This window comes from Sturnus vulgaris, chromosome 8 (genome assembly GCF_052056855.1).
Source record: "Sturnus vulgaris isolate bStuVul1 chromosome 8, bStuVul1.hap1, whole genome shotgun sequence".
In the NCBI taxonomy this organism is placed as follows: Eukaryota; Metazoa; Chordata; class Aves; order Passeriformes; family Sturnidae; genus Sturnus; species Sturnus vulgaris.
The window spans coordinates 16993608-17011163 of record NC_142250.1 but is presented as its reverse complement, the minus strand read 5'-3'; the positions used below and the strand labels follow the sequence as shown (position 1 = coordinate 17011163).

Here is a 17556-nt window from a genome sequence, read left to right as displayed (position 1 = left end):
TCACCCCAGTTGCTTTTGGCCAGTCTGTGTTGATCACAATGTAATCTGATGATCACAGATATTATCACCACCAAAACTTAGGGAAAAATCTTCATCTCAAATTATTGCATGTCATCTGTCTATGTGTCCCCCCTCCTGGTTTTTGAAAGAACATGTGTGTGTGTGCTCTTGCTGGCAGAAATGCTCTGGCTTTTTTTACCTGGTCATAAATGTTTTGCTAGAATGTGGGCTTCTTACTAGCAATCATTTTGAGAGCTTGGGAAGCATGTACAGAGCAAATATTTAACTATGTTATAGAAACTAAGAAGCCTTGTGAAATACTGCTTGGCTATCTGATGGAGTATTTGAGAATGAATGTACTGGCATGTGGTCCTGTCATGTCATCACTGGTCCAGTGTCATCTTGTGTGGAGGCTGAAATGATAGCTGGTGTCTTAAACTGTACATGTGCTTACCACAGCTCCTTGTCAGTTATACTGACCTGGATATTTCTGGTTGCTTTGGTCTTCCTCAAAACTGCCTATTGCTCTTTTTTGGTGTGTAATCTTTTAAAGGTAACAAAGCTCTTGCTTCTTATCAATAAACTGGAAAGTATCTATAAACGTCTATAGTTAGAACAGCTTCCTAATCTTAGCTTCTGTTGTCTTAAGCAATCAGTGTAGTATTTCTCCATTGCCTGTATACAAGTTCATTCTGTCTCAAAGCTTTTGTTCCTGTGCATTCTGCCTTGATTTGTGCTCTGGTGATAAGCATCTAGCTTTGAAAAGCATAATATGCTTCAAGTATAACTTCGTAGTTCAGCACATGTGGGGTTCCTCCCCTGCACCCTGACCACATAATCAGAGAGGAGACAAAAAAAAAGTGAAAACCTGCAGACACTTAGTGTAGCAATTATAGAAAATGCAACTTCACCATGTGTATGGATATTGTATTCCACTTTCATATCCTAGAGAAAATAGTCAGTGAAGCAGGAAAATATTTCCCTCTTCTTACGTATCTGTCTTTCTCCTTTACTGCATTTAAACTTTATTATGGTATTCTGACAATATATTTAAATTTTAAGATGCCAAGTGGTTAAGTAATTTTAAAAATATTTTGAAGGGTATGTTTGATACTTCTTTCTTAAAATTAGACATTAACGTGGAATTATTTGACTTTGGTACTGAACCCATGCATCTGTTCACCTTATTGGGATATTTTACAAGGATAGTAGCAGGTGCAGGCAATTGCCCACTTCAGCAGTGCTTTGACATACTTGATCTGTTTCTCCTTCCCACAGGAAAAGCTCTGCCAGCAGAAGTACAATGTCTCCTGCATAATGATCATGCCCCAATACCAAAGGCAAGGATTTGGAAGGTTTCTCATTGATTTCAGTAAGTGAAATATTTTATTTACACTTGTGATCCAAGGCACTGACGGCTGTAATATCAAAGTGTAACATATGAAACTTTATTTAACTCACTTTGTTATTTTTATCAAGAGATAATGGGATTTCTGTTTATATTTACATAGGATAGGAAAGCACCCTGAAGTGAAAAACTTAGTGCTGCTCTGTTATTGTACTCGAGGAAATTGGGAATGGATCTCTTGGCAGTAATATTAGCTCACAAAGCTATTACCCTGAATGAATTGTCTAAATTACTTTCCATTTTGCTTTGCTCATTAGTATAAGAAGAGGCAATTATTTGTGATTATAGCTAAGAAGGTGTTAGTCTGAGGCATTCTCTCCATTCTAATATTTCTAGCTTTTATCTTTAAGCCAAAAAAAAGAATGCTTTAATTGAAGAATTGCCCCGTGGAAGAAAAGTATTCTGGTTTTTGTGTTCATCACTTTCTTAGTGAAAATTGTTACCAGAAAGAGTGTAGGTGTTAGTGGCTGTACATGTACTTGCTGCTTTATTTTGCTGAGCTGTCTGACCTGTTAGAAAGCTTCAGGCACACTTATTTAAATATAGATTTGTTATTCCCCAAATCTTTAATGTACAATGGCACTCCAAACAAAATTATCTAAGGAAACTTCCCAGCTGAGTGTCGTCATTACTACTGAATCCATCTTTCTACTCCAATTTAGAGGGAGGATGATAAGGAGTTAGTGTATATTGTATGTGGTTGCTTTTCACTATTATGTTTTATAAAGCACTGTAGAATTACACGATGGTAGAGATAGTTCAGATAATAGGATTCCTGCCCTGAAGGTGTATGCAAGAACATTAAAATGCAAATAATAATACATTGCAGTATAACAGCAGGACAAAGACAATCATTTGTAACTGTAGAGTTTTCAAGTTCTGTGTCTTGCAGTGTTGTACTCAGCATGACTGTGCTAGAGTGTGTAAAGATACTTAGTATGTCCCATCATTGCATGGCTTAATAAACAGCCTTCACTGTACCCCTGTGAGTTAGGTAAAAATGGTTCTGGACCACTTAATCCACCACTGCAATGTAGCTGTCACTGGAGTGGAACACAGCAGCTGTTCCACTGTGTGCCTTCTGCAACCTTTTAGCAAAGGCTGTCAGAAGTGGCACATATTTCTGGATCTGTGGAGAGAACTTTAAGCTTACCTAGGTAGAAATTGGCCCTGGTTTAGAAGTAGAATTTTTTTTTATTTTTTTTTTTTTTTGCAAAAGATGAGGAACTCTTAAGTGGGCACTAGTAAATGTTTCCAGGCTTTTCCTTTGTTTGTTACTCTGTGGTGTCTCTCTCTCTCTCTCTGAAAAAACACAGTCTCAACAAATGTTACTCTGGTTGAGTTTGCAATGGTTATAAATACAAAACTGATGGCACAGCCATGAAACCCGTGGATTCCACAGAAGGTCTGGGTATGAGTATGCTGTGTCTCTGGATGTGTGCTCTACTCTGTGCCTTGTGCTGCTCAGTCTGGGAAAATCAATAGGGTGTTCTGGCCTTCTTGTCCTTCTGGAAGAATCTGGAAGAAGCCCATGGGGTTGTTGGAATCATTAGGTTCTGTGTGATAGCTTGCTTGGAGCTTTTCTGGTGCTATCCCTGGGCCTTCCCTCTTTGCAGGCACGTTCAGGTCACAGCTATGGGCTGTACAAACTGGGCACAGGCCAGAGACACCTTTGGCCTCTGCTGTGGATACCAGGCTGCCCCCTGTGTGAGCACACAGGCAGCCCTTCAGTATTTTCCACAGGGCTTTCCCTTTGTTTTCTGGTCAAAGGTTCCCTTAGCTTACTGTGACTCAGACTGAAGAACCAAGAGCTGACTGAGGAAGTCTGGCTCTGTACTGTGAGTAAGGTGCAAGCTACCTGAAAGGTAGTGAGGGAACTGCTTGTGGCAGTTTTTCCCAAGATGTAGAAAGGAAGGGAAAGCTTTCAAGGCTAGTTTTCCTACGTTGTATTTATATCGTTTTTCAGGAGAGAGGCTGAATGCCATGTGGGCATAGCTTCATCTGAATTAGCGACCCCAAAATCTGTCTTTGTACAGGAAAACCCTTCAAAATTAATTATTTATTATTTTTCTTGGAGTTTGATGTGTTTCTGCCTTGTGACTAAATCCCATTTTCTTTGTGCTTTACTCTTTCTGTTCATTCATGGTCTCCTGAGTATAAATTGCTCTAACTGGTCTGAGAAGATGAGATGTAAACCCTCCCAGTTATTATTCTAAACTTGAACAGACCAAGTTTATCATAGTTTAAAGCATTCTTTGCCAGTGACATTATCTAGACTGTCATGTTCTCATAAAGTCATAGCAAGATAAATTTTATGCTCTGAATGTTAAGTCTTCATTTGTTATGTGGGTAATGCTTGTAAACTGCTCTATTTTGAAATCTGTGAAGCAGTCACTGGTACTTGTCTTTTTTTTTATAACAGTAACCAGAACAGTGTTTAGACTATAATAATAAAAATGTAACTGAGCAAGTAATTTTCAGAAAATGATAGTTATAAACCACAGAAGGGAAGATTTTAAGAACTGTGTGCAAGCAGTTGACTGCTCACATTATTTTCTATATATCTAGACACTTGATAGGCTGGAAAGAACCCAGCCTTTAAGCCACTATACAACCTCTGCTTTGTCAGCAGTCTGCTGAAAATGTAATTTGTGGTAAAAATTTGCTTCTTTTTTTGGTAAGTGAAATGCATTTGTTTGTTCAGATAGTGATGCATTCTTTTGTCTTGAACTAATTTAATCTTCACAGATGAGTCATATATGGTCTATATATTCTCTAACTAGCAAGGGAAAATAAATTGTTTTGTTTTGCTGAAGGAAAAATAGGTATTTGTCTTCTGGTCACTGATTTTTGTTTTTTTCACCTTAACATTTTCCTAACTATATTTAAACTTACCTGTATTTCATATCCAAACTGGTAATAGCAGTATTTTTTTCACTACAGACACCAATATAAAGGTCTATTGGTCTGTCTCTTCAGGAATCTATAATCTCATCTATGGCAAAGAAGAGTTTTTAAAAGAGGAGGTTCCCTTTTGTGAGAAGCAGGTGTGCTGTAAAATGCCTGAATTTGCTACTCTGCCTTCAGCAGTAATTTAATTTCTAGTTTGCTGTATGTCATTCGTGATTTAAATAGAAATGTTGTTAAAAAAAAAAAAATGCTTGTATCTATGTTTTTAAAGCCTGATAAGAAAATTTTTCATTAATTGTGGGGAAGTTAGAGATTTTGACTGTGATAGAAACTTGTTGGGCTGTTTAGGAATTGAAAAAGGTTTAGTTATAAATATTTTATTAAATGGTTAAACTATTGATTTGTAAAACTGAGGACTTGATACTGCTTCATTTTGCTTAATTCACTCTAACACAATCAGTTTAACCTATTTTGTTTGCTTGAAGCGTGTTATACTGCAGACAAAATGGTTTACATGAAGTCTGTACTTTGTTTACACTAAGTATGCTTTATTAAATGCTATTTTGTAACAGTTGGATGATTTTTCACATAGGGATAGGGAACCTAGTTTTCACTTGGAGTGTAGCTAACGTAAAAAGCATTTCCTGAAAATGAATAAGGGTCTTAATTTGCTTGTTATATTTATACCTTCCTGCCTTTTACAGGACTGAAAGCTCCTGCCAATCTTTTTGGGTTTGGGCTGTTTTTGTTTTCATTTCCTTGTTGTTCTTGTATTCTGTGGCATTTACTAGATTGTGATTACAGGATTTTATCTGAGGGAGAAGAATTGACTTCTGCATCCATCTTTTGTATTTGCTGTAAATACAGTTTTTGGACAAGTAGACTGCAGCTGAAGTAGATCCAGAAACACCCAGAAAGCAGGCTTTATTGCATAAGAGCCATTGTGGGTTTGTTCCATTTCAAGTCCTTTTGTGGTGATGCACAGCTCCCATTCCTGTCCCAAGGATTACGTGTGCTTGCATTTGGGTGAGCCCTTGTGTGTCCTCTGTCAGCTCAGCCTGCTGCTGCTGTGGCATGGACAGTGCAAGCACTGCAGTGTTGTTGTTTCTCTCTGTGCAGACCCATTTCTTATATAAACTTGAGCAGCTTCTCTACACGAGACATTTTTCTTTGCTTTGCTGATTTGAGCTCTTGCAAAGCCTGGAATCTTCATATGCTTTCTATTTCTATTCACTAGACTGCAGTGTCAGAACATATTAGTATTTCTTTATTTGGCATATCTAACATAGAGTTCATTATTACTAGAATGAAATACAGCAGTATTTCATATTTGTTTTCTGGAAGTTTAAAACCCTCTTTTGATTCATACTTCTTCACAAAGCTCATCTTGTCAGTGTCTCACATTTCTGCATACTGGATTGCAAATTCCATGCTGGAGGCCCAGCCAGCAGCTGGAAGAGAAGAAATGCATGTGACTGTTAGGATAAACCTTTCCAACTGTGCTGGCTAGGATGTTGACAGTTCATTTGCATTACAGTAACAACTGGGCTTAATGCTGAGGAGCCAAGTCCTTGGTAGCCTTTTGTTATTTATCTTGAGGCTGTTTCTGGTCCAACTGATTGTAGCAGTTTCTTCCTCCCCTTCAGAATTCCTTGTTTTTATTTGGTTTATCTGTTTGTTGCGAAATTATTATTCTTGCTCAAGAGATGAAACATGCTTTAAGGATGCTGGGATTCTGTTTGGGCTAAATACATTCTTTGTTTTGTAGGGTTTTGGGTTTTTTTGGTTCATTTGTCTGTGTGGGAAAGTCAGTGCTAACTTTAACTTTCCTATCACTTCTTGCATGCAACTTGAAAAGGCTGGACTTTATTTTCCTTAGTTTGACTTAACCCCTGATTCTCCTTTAGGATTTAGGATGTGTAGCTCAGATTTTTTGTGAGAAAACCATACTAGGGACAGGCAATTCAAGTCTGACAGTGGAAGAAACAAATAGAATTTATATTACATGAAGACTTTTATTCTCTTGTAGGAAAATCGGCTCTGTTAAATGTCCGTGTTTGCTCATTTCCCCAAATCTGGTATCTGTTTCTTGGTCAAGTGTTGGCTTTTTGTTTCTTGTTCATTCAAACAGGTTAGTAAATCTTCATGTCCTGATTTGCAGCAGGGCAGCAGCAGTAACAGCACTTGTGCAACAGCTAAGGTGTATAGGACCAGGGAAGGCAAGTTTCCAAAGGATGAGAGGAACAACAAAATTTGCATTACAAGTAAGGGAAAACTGTTAATGAAAAGTTATTTCCTTCCTCCTAAATGCTTTTCATGAGTAAGCATCAGAGCCATTGATAAAGGAGGCCCAGTACCATTAGTGATATTTTAAAATTGGTAATCAAGAGAGATTCACTCTTGCTCAGTTAGTGGCAACATTCATTAGCCTACATTGCTTCTTAATAGTGTTTGTGTTTCCAGATTTGAAGGACTTGACTGAAGACTTGGAACTGAAGCTTGTTTCTTTGCTCTCAGTTCTAATCCTGTCCTCTTGACTGCAAATAGCTACAGTCTCATGTTCACATACAACCATTTAGGGGCTTTTGAGCACAAAAGCTGAATCAGTGAAATATTCTGACTGAAAGTGTGTGGGGAGTAAGTACAGATGTCCTCAAAAGTGTTTGTTATACATGATCCTATACTCACTTGCCTTGAGAAGTGAGGGATGATGATGGGGCACTGAATAGGCAAAAAGTGCGTAGCTTTGTAAAGTGCATTCTTGAATCCCTTCCAGTTTGCACTTGTTTCAGAAGATCTGCATCTCTCTATGGAAATGCGGAGGATGTTCACTGCTCGGTGCCCAGTGATGCAGAAGTGCTAAGCATTGTGTGTTAAGCCCAGAGAACTGCTGTAGGCAGAGAAGCTTTCTGTCCCATCAGTGTCTACAGGTGGCATAAACCTGCACTGATGAGACAGTGACTGATGTGACAGTGTGTTTATTTCTTGTGGCCAGCAGTTTTGAGATACTTTTGAAATAACCTGAAAAAACTGCATTCCATGAAACCCAGGTTAGTCCTTAAGCACAGTTTAAGAAGACTGAAAAGGATGAGATTTTCTTCTATCAAGTTTGTTAAAGAGCTGGTCTAGCCTGTAAAATCAATGCTTTTGTCAAAGGAAAGAATTGGGGTTTCTGCTAAGCTTGAAGGTGAGCATACAGCTCAAAAATAAAACCCTGATTTTTTAATATGGTCAATTCAAACAGCATTTACTCTTCAAAGATCAGCTAGTTATTTTCAACTTCCTTGTGGCTCCTGTACTTGAAAAGCTTTATCTTCTGATACAGACAAAAGGTTATTTTTGATGGAAAATAGCAATTCCTTTTCGACAATTTTGGGCTTAGTTTTCTCACTCGTATGCATTACTATGCCTTGGGGCTTTGCAGTGTTTTCAGGAGTAGTCAGGGTTGAGCTTTCCATGGCTAGTTGAAGTTTGGACAATGATCTCTTCTTCTAGTTTCATCTTCCAAAGTGGCTTTGTGGTGCTTTAATGTATCAAGAAGGTTTGAAAATGTTGCTGTGCCAAAAGATCTATTTTGTAACTCACTTAGCTGTGGTTCTCACTGTAGTGTTTCCAGGCTTTCTGCTTTAACAGTAAATTAGGCTACTCCTTTGTGGAAACCTGAAAAGCAGTGATTTTTTTTGTGAAGCACCATGTTTGTGCAGCCAGCCAAAAAAATCTAATTGAGCAAAACTGAAAACTAGTAATGGACTAACATGTGGCCTCTCATTTAGGGCAACATATTGCTGGTAAGATACTAGCATTTGGGAAAATGTCAACCCTGTTTGGAAGATGAATAGCTTCTTAAATACAATAAATGTATTGATAAGTGTTGGAATAGAATAAAAATGCTGCATCAGGTTTTTTTTACAGGGCTCTGAAAAAGTAGTATATCAGTAAAGGAAGAGCCTCAGAAAAGGTGCAAGGCTTTCTTGATTGAAGTGTTTTGATTTTTTGGTAGGGAACTAGAATGAAGTAAATGAGCAAAAGCCATTGCAGTACAGAAATGGTGTTATTTCTTCTTTAAAACATACTTGAAAATGGAAACAATGGCCAACTACTAACAGAGAAGTGCTGTGAGGGCAAAAGAGAGCAGAAGTAATGAAATTGTGTTTTTCTTCTTCATTATGATGAATTCACAGAGTTTATTTGCTTTGTGTAGCCGTACTTGGTGGTAAGTACTTCTGTAGGCTTCTCTTAAAGTAACACGTTAAAGAGGGAATAACTGATTTAAAACTATTCAGATAGAAACAGGACATAGATCCTGAACTGAGAAAACTTAAGTTCTTTTAATAATTCATGAATTGACTTGTGGAATAAAAAAATTTTTAAAAAAATGTAAAAGTGGATGACGTGTTGAAAGAAATGCGTTAGGAGAGATCAGGGGAAGTGTGTTCACTTGTGGCATTAGGTTGTGGTGTGCTTATGGCAGTGCTGGGAGCCACTGCTGATACCTGCCTGCACCTTAGAGCTAGGCCTGAGCTGCAGGAGGCTGCAAGTGCTTGGATCTACTTGTGTGGTATGTGTTTATATAACAGTAACAGTATTAATCTCTTTGAGAAATAATTTGTTGGCAAGAAAGTAATATTTTGGAAAACCCGCTTTAAGAAATTTGTGTGGAATTTTTTTAGTATCCAAGTATTTCAATCAAAAAAGAATATGAAGTACAAATAGCATTTGAAAAATTAGGTTGTCTGTGGAATTATGAACACATTCAGTCAACACCTCTTGTGCTGTTCTTTTCCAAAATCTGATGTTAAGGTGTTTTACAGTTTGCCCTAAAAAAAAATTGAAATACAAGAGGAATACAATCTAGGAATAAACACACTTTTTAAAATAAAGTTGTTCACAGTCATGCTTTGCTGTGGTCTGTAAATGGAATTGAGGTGGGGATGAAATAGGACCATGGGGTTTTTTTAAGATAAAATTCACTTTAACTGAGAGCATTTCAGCATTTCCTTTGTCACATTACATTCCTGAAAGTACTGTTTTATTACTGCTGGGGCTGTGGCAAGCAGTGGAAAGTGAAAATTGCAAGACCAAGGGTGGAGAGGAATAGTTTGGGTTTTTTAATAGGCTTTATTGGAAAGGTGTACTCTAAAATGACACTTAGGAAGATTTAAGGATCTGTGTAAAACAGGCTTGTGTCGTTTGTTACATGTGGTGCCCATGTTGAATCATTCTGTGTTGTGGGGTTTTCTACTCTTGGCTGACTTGTGTACCCCAGTAGAGAACAATCTGTCAGTCTCCTCATTGTTTTGTGGTGGTGTTTACAGATGCACTGTGTCCAAATGAAAGGTTGAGTTATCTGCTTTTTCTTTTCTTTTTCCTTTAGGAATGAATTTAAAGTGTCTGTGGTAGCTGTAAATTTGTGAGGGAGCCTGCCTGCTGCTGCTTATTTTCTGTTCTTTTCTTGATGATTGATTATGTTGCTGACCCCAAGGCTTGAGTTTGGCCTCTCCTAAATAACTAATAAGGAGCATTCTGTCAAGCTGAGATTTAGATGAGGGGGGAATGAAGATGGATTTTGAATCAAGCTTAGTTGACTTAAGTTTATTCCAAGAAAATCAGCCTCTTGGGATTTCTTGGCATCACTTTTGTATAGCTTTAAGACACTGTACATTTATCAGAATTGCAAAAGAAAGCAGACATGTCACTTCAGATACAGAAGCTAAGGCTGTTTTAACTGAAGAGCATCTTTATTCCAGATAGCACTGAAAACAGCGAAAAGGCAAAGCTAGACACGGTAAGAATGATAGTAAGTGTTTGTTGGACAGAGCTGTATTTATAGGGCAGCAGTGAACATGGAAAGCCATCTGCTCAAGACTGGTGGTGGAAAACATTTTAATTAAATAATGCATCTTTAATTATTAAAATTTTTACAGAGGGTAAGGGTACCCTGAGAGGAAAACAGATATTGGCTGAGTTGGTAGGGCTCAGGTTAGGAAAGCCAAAGCCCTCATAAATCTGCCTGGGGACATTGAGGGCAACAAGAAAATCTACAGATACATTGGTGATAGGAGGAAGAATAGGGAAGATGTGAGCACTGTCTGGAAGGAAATGGGGGACCTGGTTACCCAGTATATGAGGAAGGCTGAGGTACTCCATGGCTTCCTTGCTTTGGTGTTCAGCAGTGAGAGCTCCAAGCACATGGCCCAGGCAAGGCCTGTCAAGATTTTGTTAAGACACAGAGAGAACCTTGTGGCTTCCTTAACAGATGTCTTGTTTCCACGGCCAGCGTTTTTATCAGTCAGTTCTACCTTCTTCTAAAGAAATTTTATTTTTCCCTTGTGTCCTACTGTTTGGAATCACAGTAGATATTTAGCAGATTACTGTATTCTGGGCTTTTTGAAGTGTGCTGTAATAGGTACATTTTGTGTTTGATGCCTGGTAGATCATGTGCACTTTGTTATGCAATTTCTGTATATGTTGGCTAACCAGGTATTACTATCAAATTTAATAATAACCATCTTCATCTGTTGGGGTGTTTTTCTTCTAAATCTTATTTGGTTAATTCCCTGTTATACAGCATGCTTTAGCAGAGAAATGAACAGCAGTGACATTTTGCTGCTCCCATCAGACAAACACAGCTTGCATCTTTTGTATCTTACGGAGTATGTGTGTCATGACCACTGACCTGAGCAAACTCAGTACTTGCAGTGATTTCTTAGATGTGCCTTTTGGCTTCTCAACTCTCCATTTCACTTTTGTTCATGTTTAGTACTACTAGGCTGTCCCTTGTAGATATGAATAAAACAATGATAGGAAAAGCTCTTGGGCTCTGGAACTTTATCTACTCTAAAACTGTTAAAACCGTCCCTGATACAGTTTTGGTCCAGGGCATCTGTCACTTTCCAAGTGTGATAACAATCTTCTGAGCCATAAGTCTGGGAGGGATTATGTTAACAGCCAGGTTAACACTCCAGCTGAGAGTCAGAGTTTAATGGTATGGACGCCATCTGTCTGTGCTGGTTGGCCTCAGTGCCCTGTCAAGATTCTGAGGATATTCAGTGTACTCGTTATATTAAGCAAAGCCTCCTAGGTCCATCTTCCTGTCTGGTCAGTTTGGTCTTGTGGAGGTACAGAGAGCCTGTAAGAAGGCAAGCAGGTAATGTCTAATGAGCACAGGAGATGTGTTTACAATCTGAGTATTCAAGTGCTGTCAGCATTAAACACCACAAGGTAAAGGCAGTTTCTAAAGGGAGTTCATTCAACAGTTACAGTTATAGAAACAATTCACTTCTCAGTGTAATTTACTGAATAGTTTTTAAAATGTAAATTTAAATAACTTAAAATACTGCTTATAAAACCAAGAACAATACAGAGTTGTTAATGATCTTCTAAGCCACTTAACCTACTGACAAATTTATTCATCCAATTGGTATTCAAGACTGATGCCCTCTGCACATACAAGTCTTGCTTTTAAGGGTACTTCAGTTCTTTCTCTTGCTTATGCTTTCACTCTGCTTATAAGTAGTCCACTTCATGCACAGAACCTCCACTCAAGGGGTTTACTGGCAACTGGCACAGGTAAAATAAGTGTTAGCAAATTAATTCACTCAAAGGGTGCCTTTTGTAGGTCTGACTGTAATGCAGTCATCTTTACCTTTCCTTTTATTCATGAAGGGCATTTGTTTAGCTCTAACCTCTTCTGTGAAGCTTTCTATAAAGGAGTTAAAGGTTTTGGGCCTCCTGTGTTGGGTTTGCTTGAGGATGTGGAGAGGAATGAGAGCTGGCATTATTTCTTGTAACAATAATGAGAGAATCTTTGGCTTACTCTGTTCATCATGAAGAAAGCTTTTCTTTACTCTGACAAAGAAAAGAGAATGTAGCAGGTTGTTCACTGATCTGAGCATCTCAAGTTACAGCTAGTCTTTTTTTTTTAAATAGTGTTTGTGTGGATCTTGGGATTGGGGTCCTTTGAAGCTGTTTCAAAAGTGCTTTCAAAGAGGGTACTAACACCTATTTAAGGTCCTCTATCTTTGACCTTCTTCCCACTGACATAGATAAGAACAGTTCAGAGGCACACAGAATAGTTATGGAAAAAAATGGTAACATGATTTACAGTTTTGGGAATTGTAAGTCTTAATAAGCTCACACTTTCACCTTACCTATTTCTGCCTTCCACTCCTGGTCATACCTCTGAACTTGCAGCATTGAGCTGACCTATCTCTATTGAGTTGTCCTGTCTGAATACTCAGCTGGTTTGATATTTCTGACTACCCTTTTGAACCTGTGTCTTCTCAACTTGTTCATATATCAAAAAAAAAAAAAAAATGTTATGTTTTGTACAACAAAAAACATTAGCTCTTAGGGTAGTTTAAAATGTTGGTTTGAGGTAAATCTTTACCTTCGATACTGGTATATTTTTAAAACTGTTGCTAGTACTTGCTGTTCTTTCAGATCTTTGGCTTGATATGGGACATTGCATGAAAACTCACAAGTTCTTTCCTTCCATACTAAAGGATTTATTTTACTTGGTTTTGTTTCAAACAAAACAAACGTTAATGGAAAAGTGCTTGATTCCATCTGCCTGAGTCTGGTAATTAATTTGCAGAGGGTGGCCTTTAAAGAGACAGAGGAGAAGTCTGAACGTGGAAGGGTAACAGCTCACTGGCTGCTTCTTTTCTGGATGGAGTCTCATGAGTATGTTTTCTTCTGCCATAAATATTAACAAAATATAAATAGGAGTTGAATAGTGCTGATTATGTAAGGGTTATATTCTGAGCACAAGTTATTGCATAGGACCTTCTGCAAGGCTCTGACTTGGGAGTAGGGATCTCTGAGAAGCAGATTTTTAAGCTGCTTCCTGCTCTCAGCAGTAGCTGAATTTTGCTGTGACACTCCTATCTGCTTATGCTTTTCAGCTGTGTATTGGCATCTTTTGAGTGTTTATCAAGAAGCCTTTCCTAAGTGCCTTGATTATGTTTTCTGTAGAAGTTACTTCAGTGGTGTTGAGTTCCCCTTGCTGTGTGTGAAATTGTATGTAAATGTTGGTATGTGTGATTGTGATGTGCATACATAAATATGAACCTGAGATTGACAGGTTTAAGTTATGCAGTGCATGGCAAAACTTTATCCTTATGAATCAGATCTGAAGTCCAAAATGTTAGTGTTTCTTAGTTACTTGGTGTTGCTTTATTTTGCAGATCTAGTGTGGATGCAGTTCTTAAAATACTTGTTCTGTGAAGGCCACATTCAATCTAAAATTGTGGAAAGATCAGTAGAATAAAATCTGTTCTTGTGATCCAACAAACCTGCTCCTATTTGACTCCATTTGCATGACATTGGTGCACAGTTCCTACCCCTTTGTTGCCCTCCAGCAGCTCTTGCCAAGTGGTGATGTTTTTGTTTTTGGTCTAACTTCACTGGCAGATAGAGCACATCAGTGGGCTTGATTACTGACTGCTTAAAAACATGATGACATTAATAACCAAAATGATCCGAATTCTTAATTACAGGTATTGTTGCTCTAATTAGTTTATGGGGCATACTTGTGCTAGATATAATACTATCTGATAGAAAAATAGTGTTTAAAATGGGCAGAAATGCATCTAGAATGGTAATACAAGAGCACAGATGTCTTGAACCCTTCCCAGCCTTTGTCTGGATACAAGTTCATAGGAAGTGCTCTCCAACATGAATCCTTCCTAATAGGAGTATATGCTGACTTCTTGGTGAAGTTTCTTCAAATTGTCTCTCATAATACTTCATAGAGAGATGCATACTTGTTTTAAGTGCTTTTTTTTTCACTTTTTTGTAGCAGTAGAAAAAGATGCAAATGCAACGACCCTTGCTGTAAACTCAATACACTTTAAAATACAATAGAATATTGGTATTAGTTTATTGTACTGAGGAATACTTAGACTAAATAACAGAAAATTGAACAAGATGCTGCATTTTAGAGCAGGATAGAGTAGGATAGTGGTTAAGGAGAATACAACATATGTGTTTCTTAATACATTTTGAGCTTTTTGGAGGATAGCATAGAAGGAGGGAGCATGTTGATGGATCCTAAGTTTAGAAGGTGATTGAACTTTGTAACAAACAGGTGGATGGTACCAATAACAAACACATGCAAACCTCACAATTAATGGAACAGTTGGCCCAGAATCAGTTGTCCTGAAGGTCAGAGAGCTGTTAGGAGTTAATACATGTAAGAGGGTGATGTGTCACAGGCATCACTTGGAATGACCACACTAGCACATCAGAAATCAATTGGGACAGCTTTTCTAGGGGAATAAATAGCTATCCTGGTCTTGGGCTTGGTGGAGAATGGGATTTTAAAGAGATAATTGGAGTAGGCAGGGGAAGGGTGCCCTCTTTCCTTGCATTTGAGATCCCATTATTCCAGTTTCCCATGTCCTGTAGACAAAAAGGAAGTATTAGAAGACTGTACTTTGTCCTTGAGCTGTAACCTCACTGGGGTTACAGAGATGCAGTGGGTAGCTCATAAGGCTGTACTGCTGCAAGAGATGTGTCACAGTCTCTGCAGGGACAGGCAATGAAGCCAAGGAGAGGAGGTTGTGTTCTACACAAAGTAATTGGAAGTATGATTCTGTGCTCTGGAATGGGTCATAGGCCTGGCAAGCCTGTATGCTTCAGAATCAGGACAGGGCAGCAGCCATTAATGCTGTGCTGGGCATTTGTTATACACAGCCTGATCTAAAAAGGGAAGAGGATGAACCTTGCAAGCAGCTGAGTGATACCTGCTAGTGAAAGGCCTTTTTTCCCAAGGGCTTTTTGAAACTCTTCTGCAAGGACAGCAGGGTACTTGGGACGCTATTTAGACACAGATTTTGGAAGGACCTGCTGGGGCAAATACTTTGCATTTGGTAGCCCAGGCTGTAGTGGCTGGGAGATGGTAGGATTTCAGATCCTGAGAGAAATTAGGAGGTTAACTATGAGACTAAGGTCCAGAATTTGGTCTTGTTTGAAGAACTACTAAGTGGTGTCCTTCAACAAGTTTGCTGTGAAGAGCAGAGGACATGTTCATCTCTGGAAACAGTTTCCTTTTGTGAGGTTAGCTCTCCATGTGCTCTTAGGCTCTTACTGACTCCAGCACTTCAGACTGCAAAAATTATTTATGCTAATGTTGATGACAATAGCAGGCATGCCAGTAAGCCTGCTAGGCTGCAGGGAGAGTTACTGCCCTTAGCAAAACCAAAGTCTACAAAAGGCACTGGTATTGCTTACATGTGCAGCAATGTTCAGCCAAAGTTTGGTTGGAGTTGAAACTGAGGGAGATGGAAAGTAACAAAATGGGGAGAGCTCTTAGAAGTATGTGGGCAGCCAAAGGAAGAGTAAGCAGAACATGGTCCTGCTGATGAATGGAATAAGCTTGATGTGACAACAAAGGGGCTTGGGGTGGATCTCAGAAGGGATCTGAGGTACTCTGTACTTTCTTGGCAGGAGCTGTTCTCAGGTGTGACAGAGTTTAAGCAGCAGAGGGAGATGCCATCTTTGCTAGAGGAAGATCGAGTTTGAGTACTTAAGTGAAATGGTGAGATTCATGCTGGGGAATTGGCTGACATGACTCCAACACCTCTCCCCACTGTCTTTGAGAAGTCAGGGCAATTGGGAACATCCTCAGTAACTGAAGGATGACAAATGTTACATGCATCTTCAAGACACTCAAGGAAGATGAATGAGTGAAATAAATGGTTTTCTATCACAAACGTTAGAGAGCATAGGACTTGGTATAAGTCACATAACATAGGTCTGTATGAATTCTGTCTACAGGTATTTCCATATGTGCTGCCTTCTGAAACTTGGTTGCTAGCATTACATTGCCTCATGATAAGAGAACTTTGGAAGTAAGCTTCAGGAAGTTTGGAAGTCACGTGCTGTCAGTAGGCTGTCATTTAGGCACTGTCTTGCATAGGTGCATTTTGAAGTGGACTTGATAATGTGGTGCTTAACACTGGCAGCTTTCCTCAAGCCTATTTATAGGATCAGTGGTGTTTTCCTATTGTTAGTATAGCTGAACAGGTCCAGAAGGAGGAAATGGAGTTAGGTATTGACTGCAGTTCTGTGTAGCTGTTCCAATGAATTTGATTGGGGTGGCCTTAGTGCATGGCTGGACAGCAAGGTTGTCCTTTAGAATGGCACACTGTGTCTCTGCTGTCTGTATTGTCCTTTATTCAGTTCAGCCATTTCCAGCTGGCTGCTGTAGCCCAGACATACCAGTGATGTCTCGTAGGGGAAGCTGCTGGCACTTCACCCCATTGTGGCTTTGCTGCATGTTGGAGCAGCTCAGTAGCTGTTTCATGACTGACAACCTGACACTTGTTCTAAGCTATTCATTCCTGTTTGGGAGTTGAAACCTGATTTTGAAATGGCCTTTCTGTGCAGGCTAGGTTTGAGCAAGTTTGGAACCATTTAAGTTTGCTTTTTTGTTTTGCTGTGAGACAAATTACAGTGGCTAAAGAGACTCCATGTTGGAAGCCAAATTAACAGATTTGAACTTGCTTTTTCATATGATCTATTCCTCACCCTGATTCTGTCATTACATATTACAAGCATACAGCCTGATTTTCTGGGTTTAACAGTGATTGGAAGATAATTCAGGTATGATAATACAATCTTTGTTTTGTGGGTATTGTAATACTTAAGCAATAAATTAAGGGTTTTGCAATGATACTTCTCTGAAATTTTCATCTTTTGTACTTTATATACAGATTTCTTTCATATAAATGAAGTAAATATTCCCAATACAGAAAAACAGAAATCTTTCCCTTTGAAGGTGCTATGATGATGCTCATGTAGTTTTACTAGGTCACATGGAAGGTGATAGCAAAAAAGGAAATCTTGATTATGTTCAGCAGAGTTTGATCAAGACAGCTTCTTCTTATGTTTTTAAGACCGAGTCCTCTCTTGTTCAAAGGCTAGTAGTAGGTTATTAGCCACTGGCAGGGTTATTCCTGTAAGACTCAGGAGTTATTCTGGTCCAGGGACCTTTGCTATATTGCATTTTCTATATGGGTCTTCTCCTGTAAAAATTGCTCCTGTTGAAGAGCCAAGTGTGTAAAGACTGATAATTCTGTGAATGTGGAGGTATGAAACAAGATGCAAACATTTCTCTGTAATGAGTTTTTTCAGTGAAGCAAAGCTCTCCTTTTCCTGTATTAAACTATCATTGGTGTAGTTCTGTTTTTGAAAGAAAGACTATTTGGTTGCAGCTTTTCTTTAAGGTAAAT

General features: G+C 38.7%; 1 protein-coding gene across 10 annotated transcripts in view; it reads left to right on the top strand.

The window, feature by feature from the left end:
- Nucleotides 1-17556, top strand: part of KAT6B (lysine acetyltransferase 6B) — a 110544-nt gene that overhangs the window by 76668 nt on the left and 16320 nt on the right. For all 10 annotated transcript variants that reach the window (XM_088168945.1, XM_014879916.2, XM_014879915.2 and 7 more), the window contains exon 12: nt 1279-1372. In XM_088168945.1, coding sequence (XP_088025071.1) covers nt 1279-1372 — 94 coding nt within the window. The remainder of the gene's footprint in view (nt 1-1278; nt 1373-17556) is intronic.